The following is a 13,405-nucleotide window of genomic DNA, read 5'->3' as shown; positions in this document are numbered from 1 at the left end:
CTCTGTCCAGACCGTGTCGTTAAAGAATTTGGTCAAGCTCTTTAGCGTGTCGTCACTTAGATTGCGAATCATTGCGTTCGTGACCTGACCTACCCCTGGGGTCGTGTTTTTCTTGAAGGAGTGTGCCGCTGCGTAAACCTCTTCAAAGGTTACGGGGGCGTCCAGTTCCGGTTGGTCCTGACCTTCGTAAACGGGTTTGGTGGATTGCCCGGTCGGTACAGTACCTACGTATATCTCTTTAATTTTGTGTATGATGTCAGCTTCCCGACCTTCAAACTCGTTTTCAAGCAGCTTAAGTGTGCGATTCGCGACTGTTTTTGTTCCTCCCGGGTCAATCATACTTCGAAGAATGCGCCATGTTTTCTTTGTAGTCAACGTGCCCCGAAGCGAGTCGCTGAACTGACGCCAATTGCTGTCGCTTAGCTTTTGTGCGTATTCGTTAGATTCCTGCGCTAGCTGAGCTATCCGTATCCTGAGTTTACGATTAAGCTTCTGCCTTTTCCACCTTCTTGTGAGGCCTCTCCGGGCTTCCCAGAGATGCAACAGGTGACGATCCACGGCTGGAGCCTCCGTTGTCCTTTCAATTGTTTTGGTGAACCTAGAGTGAATAACTCGGATCTGCTCGGCCCATTCTCCTACGTCTGTTATGCTGCCGATTGTTTTCTGTTTTTCACGAAATTTGGTCCAGTCGGATAGCCTTGCCTGGCCAATAGCTCTTCGAATCCTGGCTGCATTAACCGATATGCTTAAGATATAGTGATCACTTCCTAGGTTTTCACCTAAGTTCGTCCATCGCGTCTCACTTTCGTTGTTGGTGAACGTGAGGTCGGGGGAAGTGTCCTGGGACACGCTGTTCCCGATTCGCGTTGGGAGATCCGGTTGAGTTAGCTGGAAAAGTCCGTAGCGCTCTACAACGTCTGCTAACAATATGCCCAATACCGTCACAAACGTGATGGTTAATGGTTCTTGTCTCTCTCTGCGCACCGCCGTCGCACAGCAACTACGGTGCTCAGGAGTGCGTCCACCGTGCCACCGGACCTGCCAGGCTGTTTGGCAATCCCACCCTCGTCTGCTGCGCGGGGAGTTTTTGTCTTTCCCCTGCGTGACGCTTCCCGGAAGGCAACTGGAAGCCGGGACGGTTCGAGGTCGTCGACCGTCGTCACGGAAAATGCGGCTTGCTGCACAGGAACGCCGGTCAAGACGACCCGTCCCTTCCACCGGAGCGCTTTCTAGGCGAAGAGGCAACGCCCGATGGAGGCAGCCATCGAAGAATAGAGCCCGTGGAGTGTCCCCATTGGCCGAACAAGACGCCACTTGCACGGGCCCTACGATTGGATGACAGTGAAAGACACCTTTTCTGGCTTGGCGATTGGAACAAAATGACACCTGCATAGGCTCGACGACTGGCTGAAAATAACGTGACCCCGACAGACTGAAGGGGCTATAAGAAAAGGAACCATCGGAAAAGAGAGAGACGTTCTTCTTGCCGCAGGCCCCAGCGTTCGATTTGTTTCTGGCCGTCGATGGCATTTTACTGTTTTGCGTCCTTCTATTTCTGCGCTTAATGTAAATAAATTTTCATTTCTCTAAGTCCCCCTCAACGTCGGTATACCCCTGCACTCAAATGCAAGATCAGATAACTTCCTGCGCGGTATTCCTCCGTCTGCTGCCTCTAAATTCTACATTTACGACTAATTTCGCTCAGGTGGCCCACTTTATTCCTTTGTGCAAATGTGAATAGTTCTACAAGATACAAAAGAAAACGCGTGTAAAAGGTCGTTCAGTGCCTTGTTTAATGGGTTTGTCATCTTCAGCATCACCATCAGCCTATTTTATTTCCACTGCAAAACGAAGGCCTCTCCCTGCGATTTCCAATTACCCTTGTCCTGCGCCAACCGGTTCCAACTGGCACCTGCGAATGTCTTAATTTCATCACCCCACCTAGTCTTCTGCCGTCCTCGACAGCGCTTCCCTTCTCTTGGCACCCAATCTGTAACCCTAATGGTCCACCGGTCATATAACCTACGCCACACATGACCTGCCCAGGTCCATCTTTCTCTCTTAGTGTCAATGAGAATATCGGCTATCCCCGTCTGCTCTCTGATCCGCACCGCTCTTTTCCTGTCTCTTAACGTTATACGCCTAACATTCTTCGTTGCGTCGCTCTTTGCGCGGTCCTTAGCTTGTTTTCAAGCTTCTTTTCAGTCTCCAAGTCTCTGCCCCATTTGTCAGCACTCGTAAAATGCACTGATTGTATACCTTCCTTTTCAGTAATAATGGTAAGCTTCCAGTAAGGAGCTTACAATGTCTGCCATATGCACTTCAACCCATTTTTATTATTCTGCGAACTTCCCTCTCATGATCAGGGTGCCCTGCGAGTAATTGATCTAGGTAAACGTACTCCTTCACAGACTCTAGAGGCTGGCTGGCCATATTGAACTATTGTTCCCTTGCCCGGCTATTTATCATTACCTACGTCTTCTGCATATTAATCAACCCCACTCTTACTCTCTCTCTGTTAAGGTCTTCACTCATTTGTTGTAACTCGTCCCCTGTGTTGCTGAACAGCGCAATATGTCATCTGCAAATGGAAGGTTGCTGAGATATTCGCCGTTAATCCTCACTCCTAAGTTTTCTCAGTTTATTAACATGAATACTTCTTCCAAACACGCCGTGAATAGCATTGGAGAGATTGTGTCTCCGTGTCGGACGCCTTTATACGCGTCTTCCTACTTGTGGAAAATTAAGGTAGCTGTGGAATCTATGTAGATATTTTCCAAGATATTCGCGTAAGCGTCCTGTACTCCATCATTACGTAATGCCTCTATGACTGCTACTATCTCTACTGAATCAAACGCCTTTTCTTAATTCGTGAAAGCTATATAGAGAGGCTGACTGTACTCTATAGATTTCGCGATTACCTGATCGATGACATGGACGTGATCCATTGTAAAGTGTCCCTTCCTAAAACCAGCCTGCTCCCTTGGTAGACAAGTCCAGTGTTGCCCTTATTCTTTGCAATTTATCTTGGTGAAACCACTGTAATGAAAACAAACGCCCCTCAGATGGGCAATTCATCAACGACGCACAACGTGTTGCAAGCTGATAGCTTTTTAACACCCCGAAAGGCGCAGTGAACACTGGAGGGTTCGAGCGTATGGCATATTCATTGGCCTTTGTAAGCATGGGCATGAGTGGTGGCGGCGATCTCAAGAGCTCGCGCCGGTATCGCGGCAAGCATGTCCAGTGCCAAGCTGACGACTTCGGGCGTCCAAGCACTGTCGATAGCTCGCCGGTCCGACTTGTCCGGGTTCAAGATCATCCTCATGATCTCTAGCAAGGGACACTCGGGAGTGGTGCCGCCAAGCGTGAACCCGGAGTGTGCGAGGTCGACGAACGAGTAGTTGGAAGCCTTCGAGAAGAGCGGCCAGGGACTCCCGTCCTCCAGGCTTGGGAGAGACCTGCGGGCCACAATCACCGCGGTTACCATCGTCGGCCTAAATAAAAGTGACCCTATAGAAGCCAGTGTGATCAACAATGCACCGATACAAAATTACTCGCAATAAAAGGTAACGCACGAGAGAGAAGTTAGACCGAGCGCGAACTGTAAACCTGCACTTACTCATCCCAAAGCGTGAACATTTTGCCGAGTTGACGTAACGAATGCGCTGCCTTGATTGCACGAACATATTTTTCGACACTCTATTGCCGGAACGCCGTTACAGGTCAAGGAAACATTGAACAAGTACTTCACCTTTATTCTGGCTAAGGAGACAACATTTGTGCAAGGAAGCAATGAAATGTTCCAGTAAAAGCCTATATGCTTAGAATAGCAATTAACTGCTTCGTTAACTATCTACTAATCGAAACTCAGTCCACGTTATCAAAAACGCTACTGTAGGCTATGCGTTAGGTTCGGACGCCTAAATCGAAATCTTGAGGCATCAAACTCAACGTAGGAAGAATGATACGTCGGCCATTACATGAAGGGTTAAACAGGCATGCTAAAGATCAAGGAACCCTGTATCGCTTCCGATATATTTCTTTGTGTATGAAGTTAGCGCTCTGTCGTATTTGTTTCTTCCCGTTGGCTGTCTATTATGGCGCCTAATTTTGTATTTTCCTGTGGAAATCCCCAACGGAAACCAATTGTCTTCGTTAAAAACAGTGGCTGAATAAGGGAAAACCCTCCTTGGCGCTTTCCTTTGAAGAAGGGCACATCCAACGAAATCTTGATTTTATTCGGAAGAGTCTATGTCCCTTTTACCCCCCGGGGCAAGAATATTAATGGCACATTTGTAAGGCCGCTTTCTAGAGCTATAGAGAACTCTCGCAATGCGGTTCCCATTCGGCTGGTCCCGTCAGGGCGCCGCTCTCCCACTCGAAAGCTGGGAGTGCGAACGAGATCACCGAGATCCGCCCGAAACTCGATCACGCGACTATGCAGATTGCACTAGAAGCGGCTAGTAGAAGGTTCGGCTTAGGCGCGGTTTTCCTCGCTCCCATGTGGACAGGGCTCCAGATCGCTGCAAACCGGGTTGGAGCGTGCTAGGAATTTTATTCGAATAAGTGGGTGAGAATGTGTAAGGATTAGTTTTGGTCTTTAAGAACAGTGGCGGAGGAGCTGCCAGGATGGTTCAAAAAAGAGCGACCAGAAATGAACGTAACGTGTAAGCAGGCGTCGTCCAACCAAGCGGCTCAGTTTTCCCGGACATAATGAAGTAAGCAACACAGATATGCTCTGTAGAGTTCATATACAAGTCCTTAGAAATTGACTTTCAACGCCCGGGTTGCGGGAAATGCCGTGGCGGATGGCTTCGGACAAATTTCGGCAGTCAGGGGTTCCAACACGCGCACCTAGCCCTAGCGCTCACTGTATATGAATGTGCATATTGTACTGTAGACTACCCATTCTGCCACTTTTCAGAGTGAAAGAGAGAGACGCTGATGAACTCGGTGATTTGCGCTGAATCGGTTTCAGCTGAGACTGTCCCGTTGTGTGTGTGTGTGTATATATATATATATATATATATATATACATATATATATATATATATATATATATATATATATATATATATATATATATATATATATATATATATATATATATATATGTATATATATATATTTGTTGTTAAACCCATGTGCGTTTGATGTGGCGCATCCAAGACAGAAGACAACGACGTTGTGCTGGCTACCTGAAGCTCAATAAGCACTCGCCTGATTGAGACCGTCGTGACTATCTATACCTGGCCTCTGAATAAAGATCTTTCGTGGGTGTAACAATATGTATGCACTGAGGACCAGATCCTCGTGTTACAAAAGGGAACCGCCAGAAATGTAATCACGTTCCTTATGGTTCAATATTTCGCATAGTGGGCCAGCCTTGCTCAGAGTTGAAAGCCGAGACTCCAACCCGCGACCTCGTGCGCACAGCCACAGTAGCCACGAACAGACACTGTTAGGCGCACAGCCACGAACAGTGGCCACTGTTCAACTGCGGAACGGAACGTGCGGAGTACTTTCCTAAAACTCTCGTACGCTGATATTACAAGCAAGTCAGCAAACATTAACGATCGAAACCTTAATGAAGTCTGAACATCGCGTGTCGGGCCGCACGTGTACGCACAACGCGGGCACCGAATGGTTATGGCTGTGCCTCAGAACAGGAGGTCCCTTGCTTAATTTCCGGCTATGACGGCCGTATTCCAACGCGAGCCAAGCGGAATGCAAAGACATGAGTGTGTCGAGCTTTCGATGGACGTTAAAGACCTCAAAGCACTGACCCCGAACCTTCCTCCCGTGACGTGTGGGTTGCGGACGTTAAACCCAACGAACCAGTTGGTAAAGGAACCCCAGATTAATTTGCAGCAAGTTCCCAAACCACTCACCCGTCTTTTGCGAAGCTGGACACCATCGTGATCATGCGGTAGGACATCGCCCTGTCTTCGTCAGTAGCCAAGTGCGGGTAGGTGTACGGGAGCCCAAACAGCATTGGCACATCGTCTCCGTGCGTCGCATTTTCTCCGGGAAACGGGGAAAAAGAAGGTCTGGGCGTGTACTGCAAGTAGTACACATTCTTTCCCAGGGTGGCCAAACTTTTCCCGAAGGAAGCAACGGGGCAACGGAACATGGTGTCACCGATAACCTGTATCCAACCGCGGTGGTTGGGGGCTTCAAGGTCGTACACGGTCTTCAAGAAAGGAATGACCAACTCCATCACAGAGTCCGACGCGTCGCCGAACAAATAAGGAAAAGTTTGTTTCAGCACTTGCGCCGTGATCTTTTTTTGCGTACCTGCTATGTGTGGCATGAGCATTTGAAAGAAGGCCTCCCCTTCCATCGCCACGTTGGAGATCAGTGTGTCCCGCGCTCGGGCCGCTACGAACCGCCGTTCGAGAGAGTCCATCTTGCCAGGAAATAGGGGCGCCTCGAAGGATGGCATGAAAAACAGAGAAATATTCTTGGTGGCCTTCAAGATATCCGGCGCGCTCCGGTTTCGGAGGCAGTGCACAGCGTCGGCGACGCGCGCCGACTGGCAGCCGGCGTTGGAGGCCAGGCGCGAGAAGCTCCATCCCGCGTTGGGTCCCTTGTTCGGGGGCAGCGGAACGTACGCCGAGCCGCTCATGAGAAACGCCCTGCGGTACGGGCCGTACTGCGACATTATCGGGCTCGCCATCAACATGGAGGACGCGATGGCGCCGGCGCTCTGTCCGGCGATTAGTATGCGGTCACGGTCGCCGCCAAACCAGTGGACGTTTTCCCGAAGCCAGCGGAGCGCCAGAAGCTGGTCGTACAGCCCCATGTTGCCCGCAACTTCACGGCCCGTTCCCGAGTTGAGGAAGCCGAAGGACGTCACCCGGTAGTTAGGCGTGACGACGAGCACGTCTCCCAAGCCTGCCACGAAGCGGCCGTCGTAGAAGTCGTAGCTGTTGCCTCCGCCCACGAAGGAGCCACCGAAGAGCCAGAAGACGACGGCGCGGTGGTTTTCGCCGCCCAACAGGTCGGTCACGCATTTGCCGGGCACCCAGACGTTGATGTGCAGGCAGTCTTCGGTGGTGTTCGAGGCGTCGATGAAGTAAGTGCGACCAAAATGCGTGTCCGACTGGGCGCAGGGGGGTCGCTTGTACGTGGCGTTGAACAGGTCGTGCCAGGGCTGGGCGCATCGGGGCTCAGCGAACCGCCCGTCTCCGGTCGTCGAGGCGCCGAACGGGATGCCGTAGAAGGCGACGGAGTTGTACGATGTGCCGTTGATCTTGAACTGAAGTAGGCTTCCCTTGGCGTAACCGTTCGCGGTCCTCGCGATGAGGCAGCCTCTTGGTGCTTTAGTGCCAGATCTTGAAACGACTGGTAGGAGCACAAAGACCGCCAAGGCAGTGATGAGGCAGCCGCTCAGCAAGGCAGCTACTACCCTGAAACAACAAAATTAGATCAGCCGAATGGTAACGAACTATATAAAAATGGCGAGGACACTATCAATGCGCAGTATTAATGCTAAAGATGCGTCCTAATGCTTTTTGAAGCAGTTTTACATGTAAAACTAAACAAAACAAATAAAGTCGCAGTTTGGCCTTAGAGGCGAAGCATCGATTGCGATAGCAAATTAATACACTGCTATACGAAGTAAGGATAGTAGCTTTATCGGTCGTATAAACTTGGCAACAATCGCTTACTAACTAAATTAACAAGCATAGCGGCAGCGCGCTCAGGAAGCTTCAAGACATCACATTCTATGACCGCAGACAGCAGCTGTAATATTGAGACTTGCAGGGCGTACATAGGCAAAGGGACCCAAAGAACGACGACGACAAGCGCTAACTTCCAACTGAAGTTTTATTTGGAATAACAAGCATATATAGCCAAGACACCAAGAGAAAAAACGCCGCCTCGAAAACAAGTTGGTTATATATGCTTGTTATTTGACATAAAAGTTCATTTAGAAGTCAGCGCTTGTCTGCGTCGTTCTTTCGGTCCCTTTGTCTATGTACGCTCTGTAAGTCAACATCCTTGCAATATAATACCAACTAGCCCTCACCCAAACCCTGCTCTCTCTAATGTCTCACAGACTTGAGAATATTTGAACAAACACAGTAGTGGGTTAGGTGCAACACTACTGCAACTCTCTGCAATAGTTGGCAGAAAGCTTCCGGACCAGTGCGCTAAAATCTAGGTGGATTTGTACCTTTTAAAAAATCAAGCGTTTCCCGCGCCCTCAGAGAAGCGGTTGAAGTGAAGATCAAGCCGACATGAGAAGTCGGCGCCCCACAAGAAAGAACACGCAACGGATTTCGGAGACAAACGGGCTTCAGCCACGGTGGCGTACCTTGAGCAGAGCAATAGGCAAGCTTTAATGCATAAGGATATGTTCAAGGAAAGTAGCTAGAAAGTCTCCGGCTACTCCACCGCTCCGGCTACTTCCACCGGAGGTCTATTCGTGCAGCTGTAACTAACGCGGGGTAGGATGCGCTCCATATGTAGACATGTGTTCCTACCATCATATGGGGTTACATACGTTACATATTGCCACCTGCAGTAGTGAGGACAGTGCAGAAGAAGAGGGAGGGAAGGCCAAGACGGAAGAAGTGCGCGTACTAACCCCGCCCGCTCGATAGCTTGGTCCCACCGCCGTTGTTTTTCAGAAAGCCAGCTGTCCCCATTAAACGCCTCCAGTCCTCTTTGGAGACACGTGACAAACTGGTGGAGGTGCTGGGTATTTCTCACTCATGCCGCATACTCCTCCTGGGAGGGGAACCACCAGCCCAGTGCCAATAGAGAGACCCGTCCATTGGGCCAGCCGCTGGTCAGGGGACTGCTTCCAGAAGACAACACAGCGATTCTAACCACCTCAACTGGTATGGACAGCGCGATGACCGACCCGGTAGACAATTCAGAACCCATGGGTTCCAAAGTCGTTCCATGACGACGTATTCGAAGACGTCGAAAATTGTATGGCCGAGTACAATGTCTCTGTTTGCTAGGAGGACGGCTCGCGTATGTGGTTCTAAAACCGTGAGGAGCAACTGACGTCGTGGCATGAGTTCCGCCGTCAGCTACAGTCATGGCGCGTTCACCTGAGGCATTCGGCGTCTGGAGCGGCGCCCAATTCGGCGGAACCCAGTTCGGCGGCGGCGAGATCCGCCGGAACAGCCCCTTCCGCGCCGATCGCTCCCGGACCGTTTTTTGCGGCAGCTGCCGCCGGATTGCCTCGCCGCGAACCAATCGGAGCGCGTCTCAGCAATTCGAAAGATGGCGGCCAAGCCCAACGTTCTCGTCATATCGCAGTCTTCGAACGCGTCGCGACATCGGAAATGCTAATCGAATTGGTGCGTAACCGCCCCGTCCTTTTCGACAAGTACCACGCGAAGCACAAGGTATAAGCGACCTGACAAGGTGGCGTGACCAAGCTACGCGCGCCCTTGCAAAGCAGGACGAACCCAGCAACGCCGGTGCCGTCGTCTCTTCGGCGAATGCTTCTGCGCGTCACGCATCGCCAGAAAGCTGCTTGCCAACAGGCCTAGCAGTACGGCCTCTTCTTGCTCAGGGTTCATCATTGCCTTCGGTTCATCATCGTAGCCCAGTTTAGGCGACTACAGCAAAGCGTAGGACGAGCCCACACCTACTGTATCGGCCAATAACCGGAAATGAGGCACGCATATGGGTTCCGCGAAGAGGGGACGCGGGCAACACTCACGCGTGAAGAGAAAGCGGATTAGTAGCTGCACTTTAGAAAAGGCACTAGAACTGGACCCCCGCTCGGAACAAAAGGGTAGAAGGCGCGAGCCGAAGGGGAGCGTTCGGGGAGACGAGCGTGGGGGGGTGCTTGAGGTCACCGTAACCGCTAATGCCCATGCGCTCCCCAAATGTCTCGTCGACGGTCACGGAAATTGGGCGACGCGACGCTGCCCAGCCGGTTTGATGTTTGGCATCCGCGTGCGCCTGCTAAGGATTACCGTGAAAATGGCGGTAGCTTTACCACTTAGCCGGCTACGGCCGAGGAATGCTTTTGTGTGCGATTGTCATCGGGTCCCAATTATGGTGTTTGTATTTCAAGCGAACCGGCACACAGCTGCACGGGAGACAGATTTCTCAGTACTGGCAGGGTAGCCCGCTGTGCGGCGGATATGCAGTTAATAGTCCGCGATTTCACGGAACATTCTCGGCAGCTTGCATGGCGGCCGGTTGTAGGTGAAAAGAGGGAAGACGTCAGGGGCCGATACTCGCAGCCCAACGTAGGGGAGAGGAAGGTGGCACGTGTGTTTGAGAATCCTATCCCCTGGCGTGTTCTAAAGTGTGCCACTGTTTCCACCAATGCTGTGTGCGGCACGAAGGTGGTTGTGCTATTGGTTACAATGATGTGAACTCGCATGTGTGATTGGCTGGTTTGCGAATCCTTTGTACAACTGAGGGCTTAAAAAGTCATGTTTGGTTGTGTGGAGAGAGAGCGGAGCTTCGGGCTTGGGCTCGGACAGACGCTTCGGCGTTTGAATAAAACGTCACTTCGTCGGACAACGGCTCTTCCTTCGCGCTGCCACCGTGCACTCGAATCATCGAGGGGCGCCGACTTCGGACCTTCAACACCTTCCCTCCTTGACTAGCATTGAAGCTACGAGAGGACAAAGGGAAAGGAAATTAACTGCTACTAAACACACCCACACCAGTGCTGATCGCCGCGAACGAGCGATCCAGCTTCTTAATGAAAGTGTCACCGCATTTGTCGAAGACGTGACGCGCCTCTTCAGACGAGCAGACACTGGAATGTCCGCGGACAAGAAGTTCCGTCACCCGATAAGAGGAGTGAAGGAGCAGCTCTTCGATGGTCTTGTGCGGAGCCCTCCGAAGACTGTCGCCGAATTTTTGTCTCAGGCTGTAAGTATGGAGAAGATGCTTCTGCAGCGATCGAACTTCTACGAGCTCAATTAAACGCAACATCCGCTTCAGTTATGTTCACATTGACCGGAAGCAACAATCACAACCTCCAAGAACTCATCTGCACCGTCGTGCGGGAAGAAATGCAGATTTACGGCGCGTCACAACCTACGGTGAGCTCCATTGCCAATGTTGTAAAAGATTAAATACACCAAGCGCTCCGCTCGCCTGCACCGACTGAACACCGCCGTGCGACCTACGCAGAAGCTCTGAGACTCCCTGCTTCGTCGCCCCCAGTGTTTGTTCACGCTGCTCAGCCGGTTGGACTTTCACCAGCCCAACCGGTGCAATACATCGCAGAACGACGCACGCATCCAGCGTTTCCGCCTGCCGCTCCTCATGTTATGCTTCAGCCGGAGCAGCCAGTGCATTACGCAGACGATCGACGCATGACGCCTCGGACGTCGGATGTTTGGCGCACACCGGACCGCCGTTCTCTGTGCTTCCACTGCGGGAGGCAGATCGTTTGTGCCGCCAGTGCCCATACCGACGTCTCGGGTTGCTGGGATTTTCCGCTTACTAGTCACCACCCCGACCTGGCCAACGACTCCAAGATATTGAACATTATCTGGCTCAACAGCGCACTTCTTCCTTCTTGGCCTTCCATCTCTCTTCTTTTGCATTGTCCCCATTACTGCAGGTGGCAATATATATATATATACATATATATATATATGCGGCAACATGCGGTAGATGCGGCAACAGGGAGGTAATGCACTGGGAACTTGCTGTCCAGCGTGACAGCGCAATAAGGGCGTCATTACTTTTCGAAGCTTGCGACAAGGTTCTTCCGTAACTACGGAAACGGCGGCGCCTGTGTTGACTAATGCCAGTGTGACGATTCCTTCTGCAGATACTTCGATTACGTTCGTCGGAAGAGAGCGAGGCCTTGTGTGGTTCGACTGGAACGCAGCAGTTCTCGCCTATTGAACTGCGGTAGCTAGTTTTCCTGCTTCGATGGGGCCGGACGCCGCCGCATGGGGGAAAGTGAGCGGCGACGAGGAGATGGCGAGCGACGAACACGGGCAGAAGGAATGACGTTGGTCGCAGACGGCAAATGCGAGTCATTTGGTGTCAAGAAGGACGAAAGCTGGCGAAACGCAGGAGCGGACAGGTTGGTCATTACCTTGAAGCCATAAGCGACGGAGACAATGCCGTACCACGTGACCAGGGATTCCACAGAAGAAGCACACGGGGCGATTGTCGGATGTACGCCAGGGTCCCGTGCCAGCTGGTGATCTGGTGGTGTACACTGGAGGGATTGGACGTGGCGGTGCAGCAAATGATGGTGCTGAAAAAGTCGCTGGAGGTGGTCGTGCTGCAACCTTGGCGTAGCTTAGAGGTACAGGCAATGGTTGCGCTGCATGAGGGGATTGAATAGCTTCGGACACTTAATTGTTCCTGGAGCATCTGATGCAACGTAGGAGCCAAGGAAGGCGTAGGCCCTGGGACGGCGGTGAGTAGGGATAGCTGGCGGGCGACTTCAGAGCGTAGAAATTCCTTGATTTCGCCGAGCAGATGGTCGTTATTAGTCACAGCGGCTAAACTTGCAATGGAAGTATCGAGGATCGAAGAACGTCGAGTGAGTAGACGTTGCCTCCTGAGTTCGTCGTAGCTTTGACAAAGTTCAGCGACTTCGACCACGGTCCGCGGGCTTTTCGAGAGGAGCATTTGGAATGCGTCGTCTGCGATGGCCTTCATTACGTGACGGATCTTGTCAGACTCACTCATCGATGGGTCGACGAGCTTGCAAAGGTCCACAACGTCTTCTATGTACTTGAAGTTTTCACCGGGTTGCTGGGAACGGTTGCGCAAGCGCTCTTCGTCACGGAGCTTCCGCACCTCAAGGCGTCCGAAGACTTGCGTAATGCGCGCCTTGAAATCTGGCCAGGTGCTGAGGTCGGATTCGTGGTTGTGGTACCACACGCTACCGACACCCGTGAGATATAAGTTCACGTAACTGAGCTTCGCAGCATCGTCTCATTTATTGTGGACACTCACCCGCTCATATATCCACAGCCAATCTTCTACGTCGTATTCGTCGGAACCGTTGAAGATGGGAGGATCGTGTGAACGCACTGAGCCAGGATAAATCAATGTTGGCGATGCCGGAGGTATTTGGCTGGCGTCGTAAGGCATGATGGCGGCAGTGTCCGATTACGTAGTTCCAGGGTGGTTGGGGAAGTACTACCCAGCACAGCTCCACCAACTATGTAACGTGGTTTATTGAGCACCAAGAAATGCGACCGCCTCAGTCGAGCGTCAGACACCGAGAGCGTGAGCCCCTCTTCGTCGGCGGGCCGATGATATATATATATATATATATATATATAGAGGGATTCTTCAGGCTACCTTTCAAACGTAAAGAACTTGAGTGGTGCTACAAGGTAAACAGAACAAGCATTTAATTTCGAGTTTCGATCGGTGGACCGATCTTCATCAGGGTTTACAAAAAAATGGCAGTTCGGCCCTGGTA

At 51.4% G+C, this 13,405-nt stretch overlaps 1 protein-coding gene across 1 annotated transcript; it reads right to left on the bottom strand.

Annotated features, from left to right (window-relative positions):
• Nucleotides 1-3,166: 3,166 nt before the first annotated feature.
• On the bottom strand, nt 3,167-8,901 carry LOC126517455 (acetylcholinesterase-1-like). Its single transcript, XM_072285160.1, has 3 exons — nt 8,738-8,901; nt 5,895-7,415; nt 3,167-3,461 (listed from the first exon to the last, which is right to left on the bottom strand). The coding sequence occupies exons 1-3, from the start codon at nt 8,899-8,901 to the stop codon at nt 3,167-3,169; spliced, it is 1,980 nt and encodes a 659-aa protein (XP_072141261.1).
• Between the last annotated feature and the right edge of the window lie 4,504 nt (nt 8,902-13,405).

The sequence above is a fragment of the Dermacentor andersoni genome, chromosome 11 (assembly GCF_023375885.2).
Source record: "Dermacentor andersoni chromosome 11, qqDerAnde1_hic_scaffold, whole genome shotgun sequence".
In the NCBI taxonomy this organism is placed as follows: domain Eukaryota; kingdom Metazoa; phylum Arthropoda; class Arachnida; order Ixodida; family Ixodidae; genus Dermacentor; species Dermacentor andersoni.
This window is presented reverse-complemented; position numbering and strand designations above follow the sequence as displayed.